Genomic DNA, 16885 nt, shown 5'->3' with positions numbered 1-16885 from the left:
TAAACTTTTATGAGGTAATAACCAGGTGAAAGAAATAGTCTGCCTTTGTGCCATAATCAGGTACCTATTAAACAGTGTCTTTTGGATGCTTTTATGGTCTTTATACTTCATAAATTGTTGCTAACTAAAATATATTTGATTGTTTAATTTGTTTTTTGTTTGTTTGTTTTTGGTTCAGGTTTACCAAAAATGCAAGTAATTCGAAACTACAATGGAATACCCCAACCAGCGCCACAAGATGGTCCACCGTTGCATATCCAGATTGGGGACACTATTGAACTTATTACAGGCGATGCACATAGCTTATTTTGGCAGGTACTGTATGATTTACCAAATAGCCATTAATCCCAGATAACAAATGTGTTGATATTTTGCTTTTGTAACTTCCTTTTTTTTTTTTTTTGAACAAGGAAAATCTGATTTGTTTTAACCAAAATAAATATCTAATACAACTGTTCTTACTTTTGTAGTACCAACAGTACCTATATTGTGTAAGGCTTGAATGTTGCAGCCTTAGAGTAAAAGTCGTATTGAGTAAATCTGCAAGAACAGGACATAGGTAGCAATCCTTCCATTGAAATTATAGGAGTTAAGGAGAGGGTTTGACATATAAATGGCAAAGTCCTATGTATTTTCACTCATTGCTTCTCCGGCATGGCAGAACTGGAATCTGTATTGGCAAAACTCAGTTACAGGTAGTAGATTTATGGGGGAGAGAAATTGCTCTGCAAAACAGAACCACACCTAAGCATCTTGATTACCTCTCAAGTCATTTGAGGGTAGTTTTTATGTACAGAGGACAAGTATAATCTATTGACAGCAACATTAGTTACCTTGATAGAAATTCAGTATCACATAATACATATCACTACTGTTAATGAAATTTCTTTTTAGTTGAGCACTATAAAGAAGAATTAAAAATGCTGGAAAGTTTATTTACTTTAAAGATAGGTGTATGAAAACGTCTCATTTTCTTGTTTTTTTTTTTTTTTTCATACTAGAATCCTGCATACTACTGATATTATTGGATTATAGATTATTGGATTGAAAACAGAGCAAAATAGAAGAACATCCAGGGTAGTAATAGAACAATAACAGGGAAGCATCAGCTGTCTTCAATTGTTGTAGCTGTTTGATTTTTTTGTTTGATTTTATTTTTTCTCTATGGCTATATTAAATTAATAAATATAGTCATAACAGCTTGGTCTGTAACATGAATTAAGACATAATTGTTTTTCGCTGGCTTCAGTGAGGATGATCTTCTCCAAACTATTCAGGACAGAATCAGTGAACTCTGTTCCTATACTTCTGGGTGATCCTGAACAACTTTTAACCTGGGGAGGTCATAACCAATAGAATTACTTTATCTATTAAACAATATGTAAATAGTTGTAAAAGAAAAAAAATTGCTATATAGCAGACCGATGATATTTCACATTGTGAAAAATAAATTTTGTCAAACGTTGGTAGTCAGATTTTTGCCTATATAGATTTATATTTAGGGCTTTGTTCTTAAATTCTGATTCAGAGAAGTACTTAAGCATGTTCTTGATTTGGGATCAAGTGACCAAGTAGACAGTATAATTATCAGACTAATACACTTCGTATAAGCTAGAATTATTGTGACCTTGTGGGACTAATTCTATTGTTATGTCCATATCCATCCATCAACTCAATCTACTGGAATTATCGTCAATGTTATTTATACCTATCATGTTAAGTAATTTAGCTAGAATCAAATTGTGTTCAGCTAGCAGAAACTGGAAATTGGGCGAGGCTTTTTCCTCAGAAGCCTCAGTAACAGTTTTGAATCATAGTGAAAATTCTCATGTTCAGTAGAATCACTCAGGAAATCTTTTCCTTAACAAGTGGTCTTGTCACAGACTGCTCAATAAAGGTTTTCATAAGACTTGTGACAACATCTGTATTTTAAAATGCATATTAAGAAAACTTCAAAACATTTTTATGAAAATCTAAATTTTATTCAAGAGGCATTTTAGAATAACTTGTAGCTGACCTGCAAAACAGTAATATAAAAATGGATTTTTAAGTGCACCATTGCTCATTTTAGAAATTCAAATTCTTGTAATAGAGAAGTATTTGTGGTTTAATTTTTTCATTCTTTACAGTATGTCAAACACCCCAAGTTATTAAGCAATACTTACTTTAAACTACAGCTGGAAAGCAATACTATCAAATGTGTTTTGACAGATATCAAAATTCTGTGAAGTTAATGTTTGCATGAATGATTGTATAGCAGTTACTGTGGTAATTCTGCAGTCAGTCAAGGCTGTACACAGACATGAATCTACCTGTTACACAGCCTGGAAAACAGAAGCAGGATTTTTTTTTCTATGATGGCCTTCCCAGAGACCATCTGACCAATCACAGAGACAATAAGATGGTTGAGATATGTATTTCTGTATGCTGTGCATTTGCTTTCTGCCTCCCCACTAGTATCATTCAAAACCTAAGCTTTCTTTGAAGAGAAGGTGCAAGGGGATTGATACTATCACAAGTAATCTTGCTGTTCTCAGTAAACACTTGTGTAGAAAAAGGATGGTCCTGTGCTGATCCTCTTGTATCCCATTTTGCATGACTGCTTTTCTTTCCTGTCAAGGTGCAGAACTGGAAGAGCCATGCTCTTTGCCTAGGTGTTGCTTGTTTATCCTCACTTACAAATGAAATTAAAAAAAAAAAAAAGGGGTGGGGGAGATTGAGAGTGGGTGGGTGGAGAGAAATTTTGACATTTTAAATGGAAATTTCAGACCCTTAACCAGAGCACTACTAGTTGTTTCAGCTGTAATGGTGTACCTTTTGAAGTAGTCTTGTTTTTATTGTGGACGTGAGCATTTCTCTCCTCTACAGTTTGCTCTGAGTAAACTGGTACCTGCTTAACCTGAGGGCAGGCTTTCAGGGGTGCCACGATGCCTGCCATAAGATATAATGTAATTCTAGCTTTGCAGGTTTCCACTGCAATTACCCACCATCCTCAGGCAATCGTCTTTCTCAAGTATGCTGAAAGAGTACAGGTAATTCCTGGGCTGATTCTTTCCATTCTCAAAACCAGCTTTTCTTTAATGCAAATTAAACCCATATCAAGTAATTGCTAATACAGATGTCCTTCCTAATGCTTCAGTAGTTAGTAGTCCTGCTGTAAACATCCAAAAGACATTAAGTATATTGTAAATATACTTATGATATAAAACTGGAAATTGTGTTTGAGAGCGAATTAATTTTGCTATGTTGCAATGTAATGACAACCCACTGGGACAGTGGAAAATGATGTTGTTACACGCTACTGTGTGAAAAAAGTCAGAATGTGGAGAGGAACTAGCATGAGCTCCTTATCTTTTCCATACAAGTATGGAGCATAATTCTCATTTGGGAAGAATTTTGCAGAAAGCTAGGAGTTACTGTGTGATTGCTGCTAAGAGAGGGAAATATGAATCTGATGTCTCCGTTCAAAGTAGTTACCTCAAGCTAAACTGACAATATTCATTTTAAGACTTTCTAGATAGTTGGTGTACCCCAAAACACAATGGGTATTGGCTTTGATAAAGTATTTTAAAGGCTCAATGTGTAGCAGATAGGAGGAGGTAAGCTTTCTGATCCTGAAAGGGTATGCTTTGAGAGGGAGCAGCTTAGAGATAGCTAACAGGAACTACTCTGCACAGAGAGCATGCAGAAGAAAACTTGGTTTTGCTGGGAAAAGAGCAGATCTGGAATATGGTTCCTACTCATATATGTTAAAACATTGCATTTGTGTATATTTGGGGGGGGGCAAAAAAAAACCCAAACAAACACTAAAAAACAAGGGAAGTAAGGGCTGGAAGTTGAGAGAGAATATAGACTTCAGCTTCCTCAGTCTGAGGTGGGAGCTGAGTACGAGGGAAAGAGGAAGAGCTTGAAGCACTTCTTTGCTCAGATGAAATGATGATAGAACATAAGGGCCTTAATTTATACATCAGAAAGCTTCTCTGTGAAATTGTTCCTAAGTTTTCCCTGAGCACCTGAGTAGATGTGCTGTGTGTCTAGTTTTTCCTTTATTTGGAATTTTTGTCTTTTCAAGGGATTTTTCATAAATGAGCAGAACTAGGGTGGATGTTCTTAAGCATCCTCTAGAATTATGCTGCTTTGCCTTGAATTTAGATGAAAGGAATTCAATAGAGAGCTAGCCTGAATTAGGTCTGAAAACTGCTTTTGTCCTGGTTTGGCGTTTTCCATGTAATGCTGATGCTGGTTGAAAATGTTTATAAAGGGATAGATTTTTAATTACTTTCATTTAAAATACCAGTAATTTTTGAGTTCCTTATATAGATTCTGTATATTGCTACACTATATTGGAAAAGTGAGTGATTTTACTGTGCAGCTTTGTAGGCTGTAGCAGTTCATTAATAGGAGATGATCTTAATTTCACATTGTGGTATCATAGCTGTATATTGGGTTAAGATTTTTCAGTGTATGTTACAATGCCCCTTGTTTGTTAGGCAATTTAAAACTCTTATCTTGAAGGGTCTCTTAGAAAAGTCGCTTTCTCATATTAATGGTAGTCTGTATTTCTTACTGAACATATTTTTCTGTCTGTTGCATGTATATCATGTAATCTGTCCTGCATAGCATTTCCCTCTCTGGCTGTGGGATAAGTTAATGCATGTGTAAGTCATGCATGAGTACTGCAGCAGCAAGGACTTCCGTGAGAGAGGCTTGTTTCTCTCCTGTCATGCAACTTTTAGGATATAAGCAGGTGTACTGTACTGAATTTTCCTAATTTTAGTCTTTCAGCATGAAGTAGAGTTGACAGTAAATATGTTCTGATATACTGCTGAATACAGGCAGCATTCATTCATTGTGGTTCTTACAACATGCTTACCTGTAGCCATGATGTTTACGATACATACAAATAAACTGGTATTAAACTTAGAGTTACCTAATGTCTTCTGAAATACTGGGGAGGCAGCACTGTAAAAGTGCTCTCTGAAAGTGAAAACAGGGCTTTTTTCTTTCAGTTTGTGATTTTTCCATCCAACTAGTGTCTTTCTTCACCAGATACTTTGCAGTAAACAAAAAAAAATGGGTGAAGGACACAATAATTAATAATTTTTTAGGTATCCTGGAATGCTAGCTCTGTGCGAGCCCACTGAAGTTGCAGCGCATTGCATAGCTAAATAGCAGGGAGGAGTCTGGAAATAGCAGAAGTGTCATTTGACTTGGGAATGCCTCTTCCATTAACACAGGTACAAGAGTAGCGAGTCAGCCTCTAGTCTTGCTGAGAGTGTCATTGAAAGAAATGGACTGAAGGGCTTCATTGGCCCTTATATATATTAATATGTACGAATACATGTACCCACATGCACATATATATTAAAACATAAATACAACGTAATAGTGTATATATATGTTAAAAGCAGTTCTGTCCAGTCAGTTGCTTTTGCTTTTATGATGACCCTAAGTCTTTACAGGGAGTGTTCAAAGGAAATGAAATGCTTACTCATCAAACAGTAAGCAATTAGCAAGCAGGAAATGTAAAATAGAAAGAAATGATTAGTAGAAGTGAAGCATGGTGGCATGATAATTTTGCTGTTAATCATGACCAGTTGATGGATAGATCTTAAATTTTAAAACCATCATCTGACAAGTCAGTTTCTTGTATGAACGACACCAAGCCTTGATGAGTTTAGCTAGGATTTCTGAAGGTAAATAAATTAACCTACTATCCGAAGAGCATTATCAAATGACTTATATCAGTTCATTATCTACAGAACATTTTCTAGTGAGCACTTTCCTTGAGCAATCTGTGATAAATCAAAACCTGTTCTGTTTTAGGGATTGGTTTTGTTTAACTAGCAAAGACATCTGAAGTGATCCAATGTAAAGCTTTTCCTCAGAAGGCAAAGCCTTTCTTGGGGTTCTCTCAGTGTTTATTACATTCGTGGAATTGTTCAAAATGTAAAGGCAAAGTTTAGTACCAGTCGTAGTACTTGAGGAATTGGTGTCCCAGTGATGGTAGTGATGTTTTGTATGATGAGAGCCTGTCCACGTGACGACTACTGCTTTCACTTTGGGTTTGGTATACGTCCATAGAATGCATGCTACACTTGTAGCCTCTTCTTGCCCAACAAAATGACATACATTTTGACACAAAATGTCCCACAGCATCTTCTGACAAGTGGGAGTATTTGTTAATCGGTACCTTTCATGTTAGTTTGTCCACTGATGACATTCTTGCCACTTTTCATTTCAATGAATGTTAGGTGTGTCAAATGAATCTTCACATGATTCATTTTGTGCTGCAAGTGTGGTTGACTTGCTACCTGCAGAATACGTAATGAAAGTGCGCATACGTGTTAAAATGTTATCCAGCCTATGGATTGCAGTTCAGTTCCTTTATTCTGAGTGTGTCTACATTGTAAGATCTGCATTGTGATGATAATGATTTAATGTGTGGAGCACAGCTAATCTCATGATTTTTGCAGCTCTGCTGGATTTTTAAGCTGTGATTCATGGCACTGTGTGCTCATAACAGCATCTAAATCAGGTAGTATAATGCTGGCTCTGCATCTTACTGCCTCGTGGTTGGGTCTTTCTGTACATGCTGCAGTTCATTTAGTGGCTGCAATGTGGCTTTTCTCTTCCCCCCCACCTTCAACTTGAGGGCATGAAACAGCTATGTTCTTGTTATAGCGTGGTGCAGATTGAAGCATTTAAGTGCCTGCAAGCTAAAATGAGCTTTCATTCTAGACTTGTGGGTGGACAAAAAAATTCTGGAGGAGAAAGATAATCCTGCAAGTATCCAGACTGTATTTCTGATTTGAAGGATGTGGCACTTTGATAATGTCCATAGAGTTTTAAACACTATTGAACATTTGAAAAGATGTCCCTTCTTGCGCTGTCAGAAGGTACCAGAGATCTCTGACCCTGAGCTCATCAGATTTTGATCTTTTGGCTGTTCTCTAGATGTGGACATACATTGCATGATGTATCATCTATTTCAGCTTCTTTTACCTCATATAAATGTTTCACATATATAACAATGGTGTGTGGGCACATACAAACTTATTGGTTAATTGTGCTGCTTAGAATGCCTTTTCTCATTAATATATTTTTTCTAGTGGCTGGCTGTATTGACTGTGATATCACTGTTCAGATGAGATTAGTATGGTAAATAGGGATCGTTAAGATGGGAGACTGTCGGAGGTACGTAAGTCAAACCTGTAATTCAGAGGTATTCACACTGGGGGGTAAATACAGTATAAGGATGCAAATTCAGGCAGACAGAAGGAAAGTGTTTCTGAAGCATTTTTCCCCTTAAACTTTGTGTTGCAGGTATGTAGTCAGAATAATAAATGTTGCTTTCAAGATTACATTGCTAACAAAATACTTGCTCTTGCTCTTATTGCCAAGTGCTGATAGTATGTTATGTCAGCATATTAAACTTAATGGAGCTTAAGCATTTATGTGCTCTCTAAAATCTGTTAAGTGACAACATTTACTTGCCAAAATGCACCTTTTGATGCCTTCATTTTAGACACCTGTTTGGAAATTTTAGCCATGTGTTCTATGCTGCTCTGAGTGATCTGGTTGGCATGGTCGCAGCTGAATGTTTACTAGCACTAGAAAGGTGTGGTTTTCTTTTTTCTTTTTTCTTTTTTTTTTTTTTTTTCCTGTTCTGACTGGCTGAGAAAGAGCTCTTCAGGAAGGCTTAGTGATGAATTTATTGCTGCTTAGGCATGGCTCTGTAATGATCAGGTCGCATTTGGCACTGAGAAGCCCAGAGGAACTTGGTGGTCCTGCAACTTTGATGGAACCCAACTGGTACCCCAAAGGCTCAGTTTAGGCCTTGGTGAATGCAATGCTGCAGCTCATCTGCCAGCTGCGTGCCCACATCGACAATGTTGTTGTGACTATGGCATAAGACAGTAAATCTCGACTTCTGTTGGTGTTCTTGTGCCCACACAATTTCCAGTGATTTGCACAATTTAGGGAAAATCTTAACTGTAGAATTTGATATCCAAATTGGCTGATTTATTATTAGCTATAAGTTCCTATTGGAGTTGGCATGATTTCTTGGGTGCTGCAGCCGTTACTGCATGGTGGTGGTGTTTGGGGGTTCTGTGATGTTGTAGCGAGGCAGCTCTTGCTAGAGTGATGCCAACTTAGGTGGAAGTGATTTGAAAGGAGGTAATTGGAATCACCTTTAATGAAGACTTCAGACACTGCAGACATTAACAGGACTGGGAATTACAACTCAGGCTTGGAGTACACCTTGTGCTTTATCTCCAAGAACTCTCATCTATGTCATCTATAATTACTACTTAATTGTATATTTTTAAAAAACACCATTGAGTAACTCTTTATTAGAGTAGCATTTTTATTCTAAGGGCTCTCTTTGGTAAACTCTTACGGTTCTAAGTTGCTGTGCGTGTATTATTTATTATTAATTGCCATAATGTCTCAAAAATGGGATTTTTTTTTTTCTAGGGCAGAAATCTAACAACAGGAGAGCTTGGCTTCTTCCCAAGTGATGCAGTAAAGCCTAGCCCATGTGTAAGTACAGTTGTTCACTTCAGTTTGTCAATTTATAGGAAATTTTCCTAGTTCATACCAGCACTTTATTAATCTTACCTTACCAAAATCCTATTATTTCTAGTTCCTTTGTTTTTTTGTGGTGTTCAGTATTGCTTAAAATATAGCATTGTAATACTTTAATTTACTGGATTTAAGTTGCACATATTAAGAAAACATGTTTCAGAGGTAGGTTTAACTTTTGGGAATATTAATAAATTGAATTGTCTAAAGAGTTCCCGGAATATAGAACAAACATTTTATGTGCAAGTATACTTTCTTCCTTCCCCCACAGCAAGGTGAGAATGCTATGGTTCTAATCTATTGCCCAGTCACTTTGGGTTAGAGAGAGAGATTACACTGTGAGTAGTGAGTTTAAAAATGTGTGAAACTGAAATAAAACTGAATTGAGAGTACTTGATAAATCTCATCTCTGTACATTCTTACCTGCCTTTATTTAACTCAATGATTTTCTTAATCAAGAAAAATGCAAGATAAAAAAAAAAAAAAGAATGCTCATGATTTTTGTGTATGGATGTGATGACTGCATTAAAAGGCTGCGTGCTTGGTCCTTCATTCTGTCCTCTGTGATGATGTGCATCAGATCACTGTTTGTCCCTTTGTTGAGATAGTTCATGTAAACACATAACAGTGACAAATTATATTCCCCACTTTGCTTTGACAGCTTTAACTTTTTAACTTGATTCACAACAGTTTGACTTATTAATGGAATTACTTTCATTACAGCAATCAAGATGCCACTTAATCATTTATAAGTAGATGGAACCAGCTGTTAGTGGCTACATTTTGATATGCCTTTAAGGCTTACATTATCCCGTAGTTTCTCAAACAAATACATGTGATCCTAAAGAATAAACACATTGTTATATCTTGAGACATCTTTACCGTATATTTTGAGAGTTTTGTTTGAAGGATGCACAGAATTTCTGTAAGCACAAGGTATACTAAATTGAGTGACAGAACAGGTCTGTAATGATGATGAAAATGTTATATGAGCTTAGCTTCCTTCTCCAGATACCTTGGTTATTATAAAAGTTGTGGATTTCTTGTGCCCTGGTGTCACCACCATTGCTGCTGGACACAGGCAATACATGCTGTGGATAGGCTTTAGGTTCCTGAAGCCACACAGTCAGTCATACTGTAGTATTGCTGACAGCAACTGCAGCAACATTTCAGGAACCACCACTATACTTTAAAGCAGAGGAAGCGGGATATCCAGACTTATGAAAAATGCTGTTGGGGGTGTTGTGAAGGTTGTGTTCCAGTGATAAAACTTGCTGCGAAGTTTAGAAATAAACTATTAAAAGGAGTATTGAAAATAATACAATTTTACAGAGTGAATAAATATTATTCATGAAACGTTACCAACTGATGTCGTGATCAGACCAAAAAGAAAAATTGATGCTTCACCACTGTTAACCTGGAAGGATGAAATATAAACATGTTATTATGACAAATGACGCAGTTAAAGAAACTGAAACATCGATCAGGTTTTTTAACATGCTATAACTTTTACTATTATTATTAAGTCTAACAGTCTTTACAACCAGCTGATATAAAAATGCCCAGAAACAGCATAAAATACATATCTCAAAAGACTTTAGGAATGAATATTGAATGAAAAACTGCTGAGCTGCAGAATATCTATAATCCAGACTTTTCACAGATGTACCTATAAACAATTTCTTCCTGTTTGCCGTAAGTAGTATATATCATTAGATATTTTCTACACTAAAAGAGTAATGTCTGGTCCTTCCTAGCTTTCCTACAGTTTCCTCGTTTCTATCGAGGCATTGTATATATAGCACAATGTGAGCCAAGAGCTTCAGGAATAACATTTGATTTTACTCTATTTCCTGACAGTGAACAATGGTTGTTGTATATCTTGGTCTATTGAAAATAAATGATAAGGACTAATCATCTGTGGTTTAACTGCTCTGAAGCATGGCCTTAAAACCATCTTCAAATTTGTATGTCCTTTCCAACATAGCAGGGATACTTGACACATGAAGGGTGTTTGTTTTTAAACTGTTTTTTTCTGTTGGTTTTGATAATATGCGTTAATTAATCTTAAGGGGGATAATGGAAGTCATTCATGGTGCAATTTTTCTGTAGATGAAATTTATTATTTGAGATATCTTGCAACATGTAAAGAGTCTGTAAATGCTCCCTTGGCTTTGAAATACCCCATTTGATTGCTTCACTAAAATATTTCTAATGGAAATTCTTTCTCAGGATGTTCATAAGCTGCTATTTTTTTACCGAAGTCTCACCATTAGAGGCAGAAATGCTTTAGTAACCCCATCAGTAGTTGTGGCAATACCTAGTGCCATTGCTGCTGGCAGTGGTAGTACCTAGCTGTGTTAGGCCCTTACACATCCGAGGGGTTTGCATACCACCAGCACTACAGCACTGCTGTTTGAGGGCCCTTTGCCTATGCTATTAGGGAGTAATGTATTTTTGTCTGTTGTTCCTCTTTTCTCCCAAGAACTAGACTAATGTAGTAACTGTTTTAACACCTGGATAGATGTACTGCTGTGCAAACTTGAGCATGTGGCCATGCTTTTTTTTATCGCAAAGAACTTCACTCTGTTCCATATTAGTACTTGTCTTGTTATTTAAAGAAAATGTACATTTGGGACTGTCCTGTGTAGTTGACAATTTTATCATAAACATCTTGGATGGAGAGGCATTCGAGTAAGTGGTTATATCTTAGTTTGCTTACTACCTTTGGACTGTTGCTGCTGTAACTGCAGAATAGGGTGCTTAAACATGCAGCGGTATGTAGTGGTTTTTTTTTTTTCACTTCAAGGTCAGGTCTAGCGACCTCATAGAAAACACTTGGTTGATACCTGAGGTCATCTGTATATAGCTACATGTTATTTAGCATACAAGCTAGTGGGAGTTATAATTAATTTAAATTTCAAGTATTTTATATTAGTGGGCCTGTATAATACTGTCTTTCTGAGTTAATCTGTGTTTGGAAGTCTCTGATGAATACAGTCTGTATATCATTAAAAATTGTAAGAAGAATGATACTGTAATTTTTGCCTTATTAGGTTCCAGAAAATAATAGAACATTCTTTGGTTTTACTGAGGAAAAAAAGCACAACTACTTATTTTAAAATATATGACAGTAGGTTATAAGTCTGCAAAATGTGTGCTAAGCTTCCACTAAAATCAATTTTTTAGCACCTTGCAAGTTTCTCACAAATTATTTTAGAGAAGGATAATGCTGACGTATCAGACAACAGTGGAGAGATGGTAAAGATAAAATGCTGAGTTTTGTGAGGACTGCCATATTGTGCTTTTTTGCATGTATTAAAATTATCTAGACATTCTTATATACAGATACATATATCTCATATGTATATATCTTATATATATAAGATATATACATATATATACATATAACATCCATTTGACAAACTGATTGTAGTTTGCTTCATTTTAAAAATTTAATTCCATAGTGCAAGAGTAAAACAAAGTACAAAGGTATGAATGAAGTCATAGAATACAATCCATGTATTAGTATTACCTCTCTGAGATTATGTACTGTTTCCTAGTAGACAGTCTTTCTAGGACTCACATAATCTTGGAAACATGGAATGAAATCTGTAAATGTTAATGTACATTTGTTGCAAATTTTAAAGTATTTTTCAACAATGTACCATGAGGCTATTGTAAGTACTAATTTTAATGTAGGCTTTGTCAAAAGAAAAAGTATGACAGTTCTGTTAATAAATGAACATAAAAACAGTAAAAAAAAAATCTGTCATAGCAGCAAAAGGTTAAAATATTCTGTGGTATTCCAGAAGAGTACAGAATATTTGCTTTTTATTTTAAGTTTCTTAAAATGAAAATAGAATTCCAGACTAATTAGATTGTCTATTTCTTTTTTCTTGTTTTATGTGAATAAAGTATTAGATCAATACTGTTTATGTGCTGAATAGAAAAAAATCATCTTGATCTCCATTCTCTTGTATTTCCTTTGTCTTAGGTTCCTAAACCAGTAGACTATTCGTCACAACTGTGGTGAGTCATTGTCTAATCTTATAAGAAGCATCTCTTTGAAAGAAGTGGTCATAGAAAGATAACTGCTTATTACAGTTTAATTTATGAAAACAGCACCATGCATTGTCTAAAAGTGTTTCTGATGTAATAATGTGCTTAATGATTTTGACATTTTATTTACAAGTTTGTAGCCTTAGTCCCAGAGGTCTGAAATGGAATTGTAAGAGATCGGTATAATATGAAGCATGCGAGTACATCTTACATGCTAAGTAACTAAAGAGAAGGATTAATGTTAAATACATTTGGTCTTGTGAATAATTCTGCTTTTCCTTAAAAACAAACACACATGTCTAGCAGTGTAAGAGGACAGTGTATCAGAACTACAATTAACTGCTGGTATGGGGTATATGTAGTGTTGTGAATGAACTCTTTACTGGAATTCAGCCCACCTCTGGAAAAGACACATGCTGATTCTGAGAGAACAGATTAATCATCGGTTGTGTTCTTTCACTGGTTTTATACTTTGTTATTTAGAGATGAATTCTGATTTCCTCTAGCTTGCGTGAAGTGAAATCAGAATCAGATGAAAACATTGATTTTTCACAACAAGCCAAATAGAATGTTTAACATCTAAAATTTTGTATTTGTAATTCAGTTCTAACACTTGCTGTGTTTCTAATTGGACATCACTGTGATCAGTCTTGATTTTCTAAGATTTTGTAAAACTTAATTGAAAAATTACTTCAGGCTGAAATGCTGTAAAAAGTCCTGTATTCTGTGATAAACTTCAAAATGCATTCTTCCTGGTGTGTTTGATAAAATAACTTCTTTTTAAGATCTTTTTAAGCTGATAGTGATACATTAGCAGGAAATTTTTCAGAGTAGTGGTCTCTGACATTGAGTGCTTTTAGATTATTTTCTAAAATGGTAAAATCAGCATAGTTTTCCTGTAAGGTAGGTCACTTTCCCCCTCTTCAGTTAACAGCTTAGCCTCTAGTTTTGCAGTGTCTACAGACAGCTTCTTATGAAGTCCCTCCCAAACTGGCAAGGTGCAGAGCAAGGGCACAAATCTACTTATGCAGTCAGACTGCAGAATCAGTGACTTACTTGTCTTACCTTCTGTGGTGATTTTACCCTGCTGGACAGCTGAACTCCACCACACTGCTCTATCACTCCCCATCCTCAAAGAAAAAGGCCTTTTCTAATTTTCTAACTAAGGATTTCCCCACACCCATTGCATAGCTTCTTTGCACTTTATCAAAAGTCCTGGAATTAGCATTCAATTCCAAATGATGTGTTTGTAGATCACCATCTCATGCAGAATACTGGGACTCTGCATTGCATATTTGGTAGCTATCTTTGTACCTTTGGGAGGACTCAAAGACAATTTTACTTTTCTGTGTTGCAGGTTTGCAGGAGCAATGGAAAGATTGCAAGCAGAGAGTGAACTTATTAACAGAGTAAACAGCACTTACCTGGTGCGGCACAGAACCAAAGAATCAGGAGAATATGCGATTAGTATTAAGTAAGTGGGATAAGATCTACAGAAAGTTTTTCTGTTTTCATTTATGTTTAAATAACTCGATATTTGAAATCGATAAGGAAAGAAATAAAAAGTTTTTCAATTTATATAACCATACACCATCTTTAAGAGTCAGTTTAGGAAAACCGAATTTGCTGACAAATGCATGGACTTATAGTAAGAAGTAGTAGTTTTATAATGTTAGTGTAGCAAACAGGTATACAAAAATGATAGTATAATATGTTGTGTAGAACTAAGCTACTGTTTGAAGTGTGATATGATCTGCTTCTTTTAAGTGAGTAAGAATGTTTCATTTTCTTCAGTAGGAATTTGTTAAAACTCTGCTTTTCAGAAAAACATGTTCATAAAATTCCATGGACAGAAATTATCACAAAGGTCTTGTTTGCTTTCATATTGATTATCAGCATGAATTTAAAAGCAAGCAAAATGTGGGAATTCCGGATTAGAACAATTAGTTGAAACTTCTTTTCTCAATACAGATTACCTCTTCAGCTGTACTTTAATAAATATATTTAGTTAATTATATGTCAACTTTGTTTTGGCACGGATATACATTTTGTCCTAAGAATTTATTTGTATAGTGTTACTGGGGCAGGCCCTCAGGTAACTATTGATTGCCTCTGATTAAAAACACATTTATATTCATAAGTTATTCATTGCCCACAGGTACAATAACGAAGTGAAACACATCAAGATTTTAACAAGAGATGGCTTTTTCCACATCGCAGAAAATAGAAAATTTAAAAATTTAATGGTAAGTATTGATTAGGTTTTTAACAAGGGGTGATTTCTATGTAACTTGCTGTTAAAGTATCTGCTGCTTTGGTTTGTAGAATTGCAGAAGGTTGTGAGAGAGAGAGATTTGAATCATGTCCTGCAAATAAGGTTTTTTTTAAATGTTTATGGTTTAAACTTTAAGTGATGGTGGTATGTGCTTAATATTATGTATTTAGGGCTGGATTTTGTACCTTGCAGTGGTGTATGGATGAGAGGAGGAATTTGAATCTCATACATCAGCCCACTATAGCATTATGATAAATATTGAAAGCAGAATTTGATGTTTTTGGATCTGTTTATATAACAATGATCCTCAGAAGTAGTTAGGTGAAGATTCCTTGCCCCTACCCCACTATGTGTCCTGAGGAGCAGAACGATGCCTATTGATGTGTGAGTTCAGAGGGAGAAGGACGTAAGTTGGAGCTGTGTCAGAGAGCCCAGAAAAACTCGTGAGAGCTAGTCTTCCTGGTCATGGTACACCAGAGAGAGGGTAGAGAAGTGTATCTGGAAAATGGGGCAGTCAAAACTACTGATAGCTTAGAAATCCATTTTGGAATAGTCATCTGGGGTCAGTATCAACTAGTCTAAATTACAGCAATGTGTGGCTGCTTATTCACTGTAAGAGCTTATTCACTATATTACGTTTAGTCCAATCAGTTAGTTTGCACTTAAACTGCAGCCTTCCTGCATGTCTATCCAAATTCTCTGAAGCAGTAAAGTAAAATGAAAGACAATGCAACCTAAGAGTAGGGAGACAAGCTTTAAAACTAGGAGGCCTTAGAAATTATTTTGTTTGAATCACTGACACTCTGTAAAACAAGAACAGTCTACAAGTGATTGAAAAAAAAAGTACGAATCTATGCTTTGTGTCACCCTGATTCAAATAAGTGCCCATTAGAATGGGACGAACATAAAATTCCTGATGAAAAATGCACCAACCTGTTTCCACAATCTGATATCATTTGGCACTTAAAATCCAGGAAGTGTTTAGTGTTAGGGCTGTGGATGCTAGGGCCTTATCGTTGGTAACAACAAAGAAATGGTGGCATTTCTCAAATGCATGAAGGAGGTAGCTACTTTGTCTACAAACACTATAAATAATTGCCTGGAAACTGATGAAAACGTATGACCACACTAAGATCTTGACAAAGCCCGTGAGCTGGAGTTGTCTGCCTGGATAACTACTTCTGACGACGCGGTTTTATGCAGTCATGGATATTTCAAAATAGAACTGAAGGATCAGAAAATAAGTACAGGACACAACCCCCGATAAAAAGGCAACAAAAAGAATGTGCATTCCATCAGAGAACTGAGAGGACAAAGTAAACTTCTGATGTTTACACTAGAGGCCTTCAGGCCTCATTGCTACCTGTTCAGCCTTGCTAACATTCAATTAGGAAAAAGTAATTTCATAACTCAGTTTTATGATATTATAAAGGCTGCCCTTGAGAGTTAAATTGACAAGTGATAGTGTAAGTACTGTTTGCATATGCTGTGGAACATCTACTTTGTCCTGGATAGATACAAGAGGAAAAAGTAATCGTGTCTGGAAATAGAGAGGAACAAAAGTAGTTTGAGTAGAATTGGGAGCAGAAGAGACACAAGCCAGCAGTCGTGGAAACCCGAAGTAACGATTTGCAGTGACAGAATTCTGTATTGCTTGGGAAAAAATGGAGCAAAACAGCTCTTGCTTGTTGTTTTCGTGGTACATTTGAAAAACTTTCACAAGAGTAATTAAAATGTGCTGCGTGTGTAAAGCATGCCTAAGGACATACAGTGAAAAGTCAGCTCCGAGGCTGGTGTGGATTACAGGGATGTGACAGACTTCTTAGAAGCTTGTCCACACAGGCAGGGGCTGTGGCTACTTACCTGTTCATAAGTTTGCTACTTTAATTTGTGTAATGAGTGTTTGAGACACCAGTTGATTTTTGACTGTTTCTAGTGTTAAAAGTGAAGGTTTTAAAA

At 35.9% G+C, this 16885-nt stretch overlaps 1 protein-coding gene across 3 annotated transcripts in view; it reads left to right on the top strand.

The window, feature by feature from the left end:
• VAV3 (vav guanine nucleotide exchange factor 3) overlaps positions 1-16885 on the top strand; it is a 174941-nt gene that overhangs the window by 141962 nt on the left and 16094 nt on the right. For all 3 annotated transcript variants that reach the window (XM_083846724.1, XM_083846723.1, XM_083846722.1), the window contains exons 20-24: positions 179-315; positions 8482-8547; positions 12587-12621; positions 14009-14125; positions 14810-14897. In XM_083846724.1, the coding sequence (XP_083702850.1) occupies positions 179-315; positions 8482-8547; positions 12587-12621; positions 14009-14125; positions 14810-14897 (443 nt within the window). The remainder of the gene's footprint in view (positions 1-178; positions 316-8481; positions 8548-12586; positions 12622-14008; positions 14126-14809; positions 14898-16885) is intronic.

This window comes from Anser anser, assembly GCF_964211835.1.
Source record: "Anser anser genome assembly, chromosome: 8".
NCBI classification, from domain to species: Eukaryota; Metazoa; Chordata; class Aves; order Anseriformes; family Anatidae; genus Anser; species Anser anser.
This window is presented reverse-complemented; position numbering and strand designations above follow the sequence as displayed.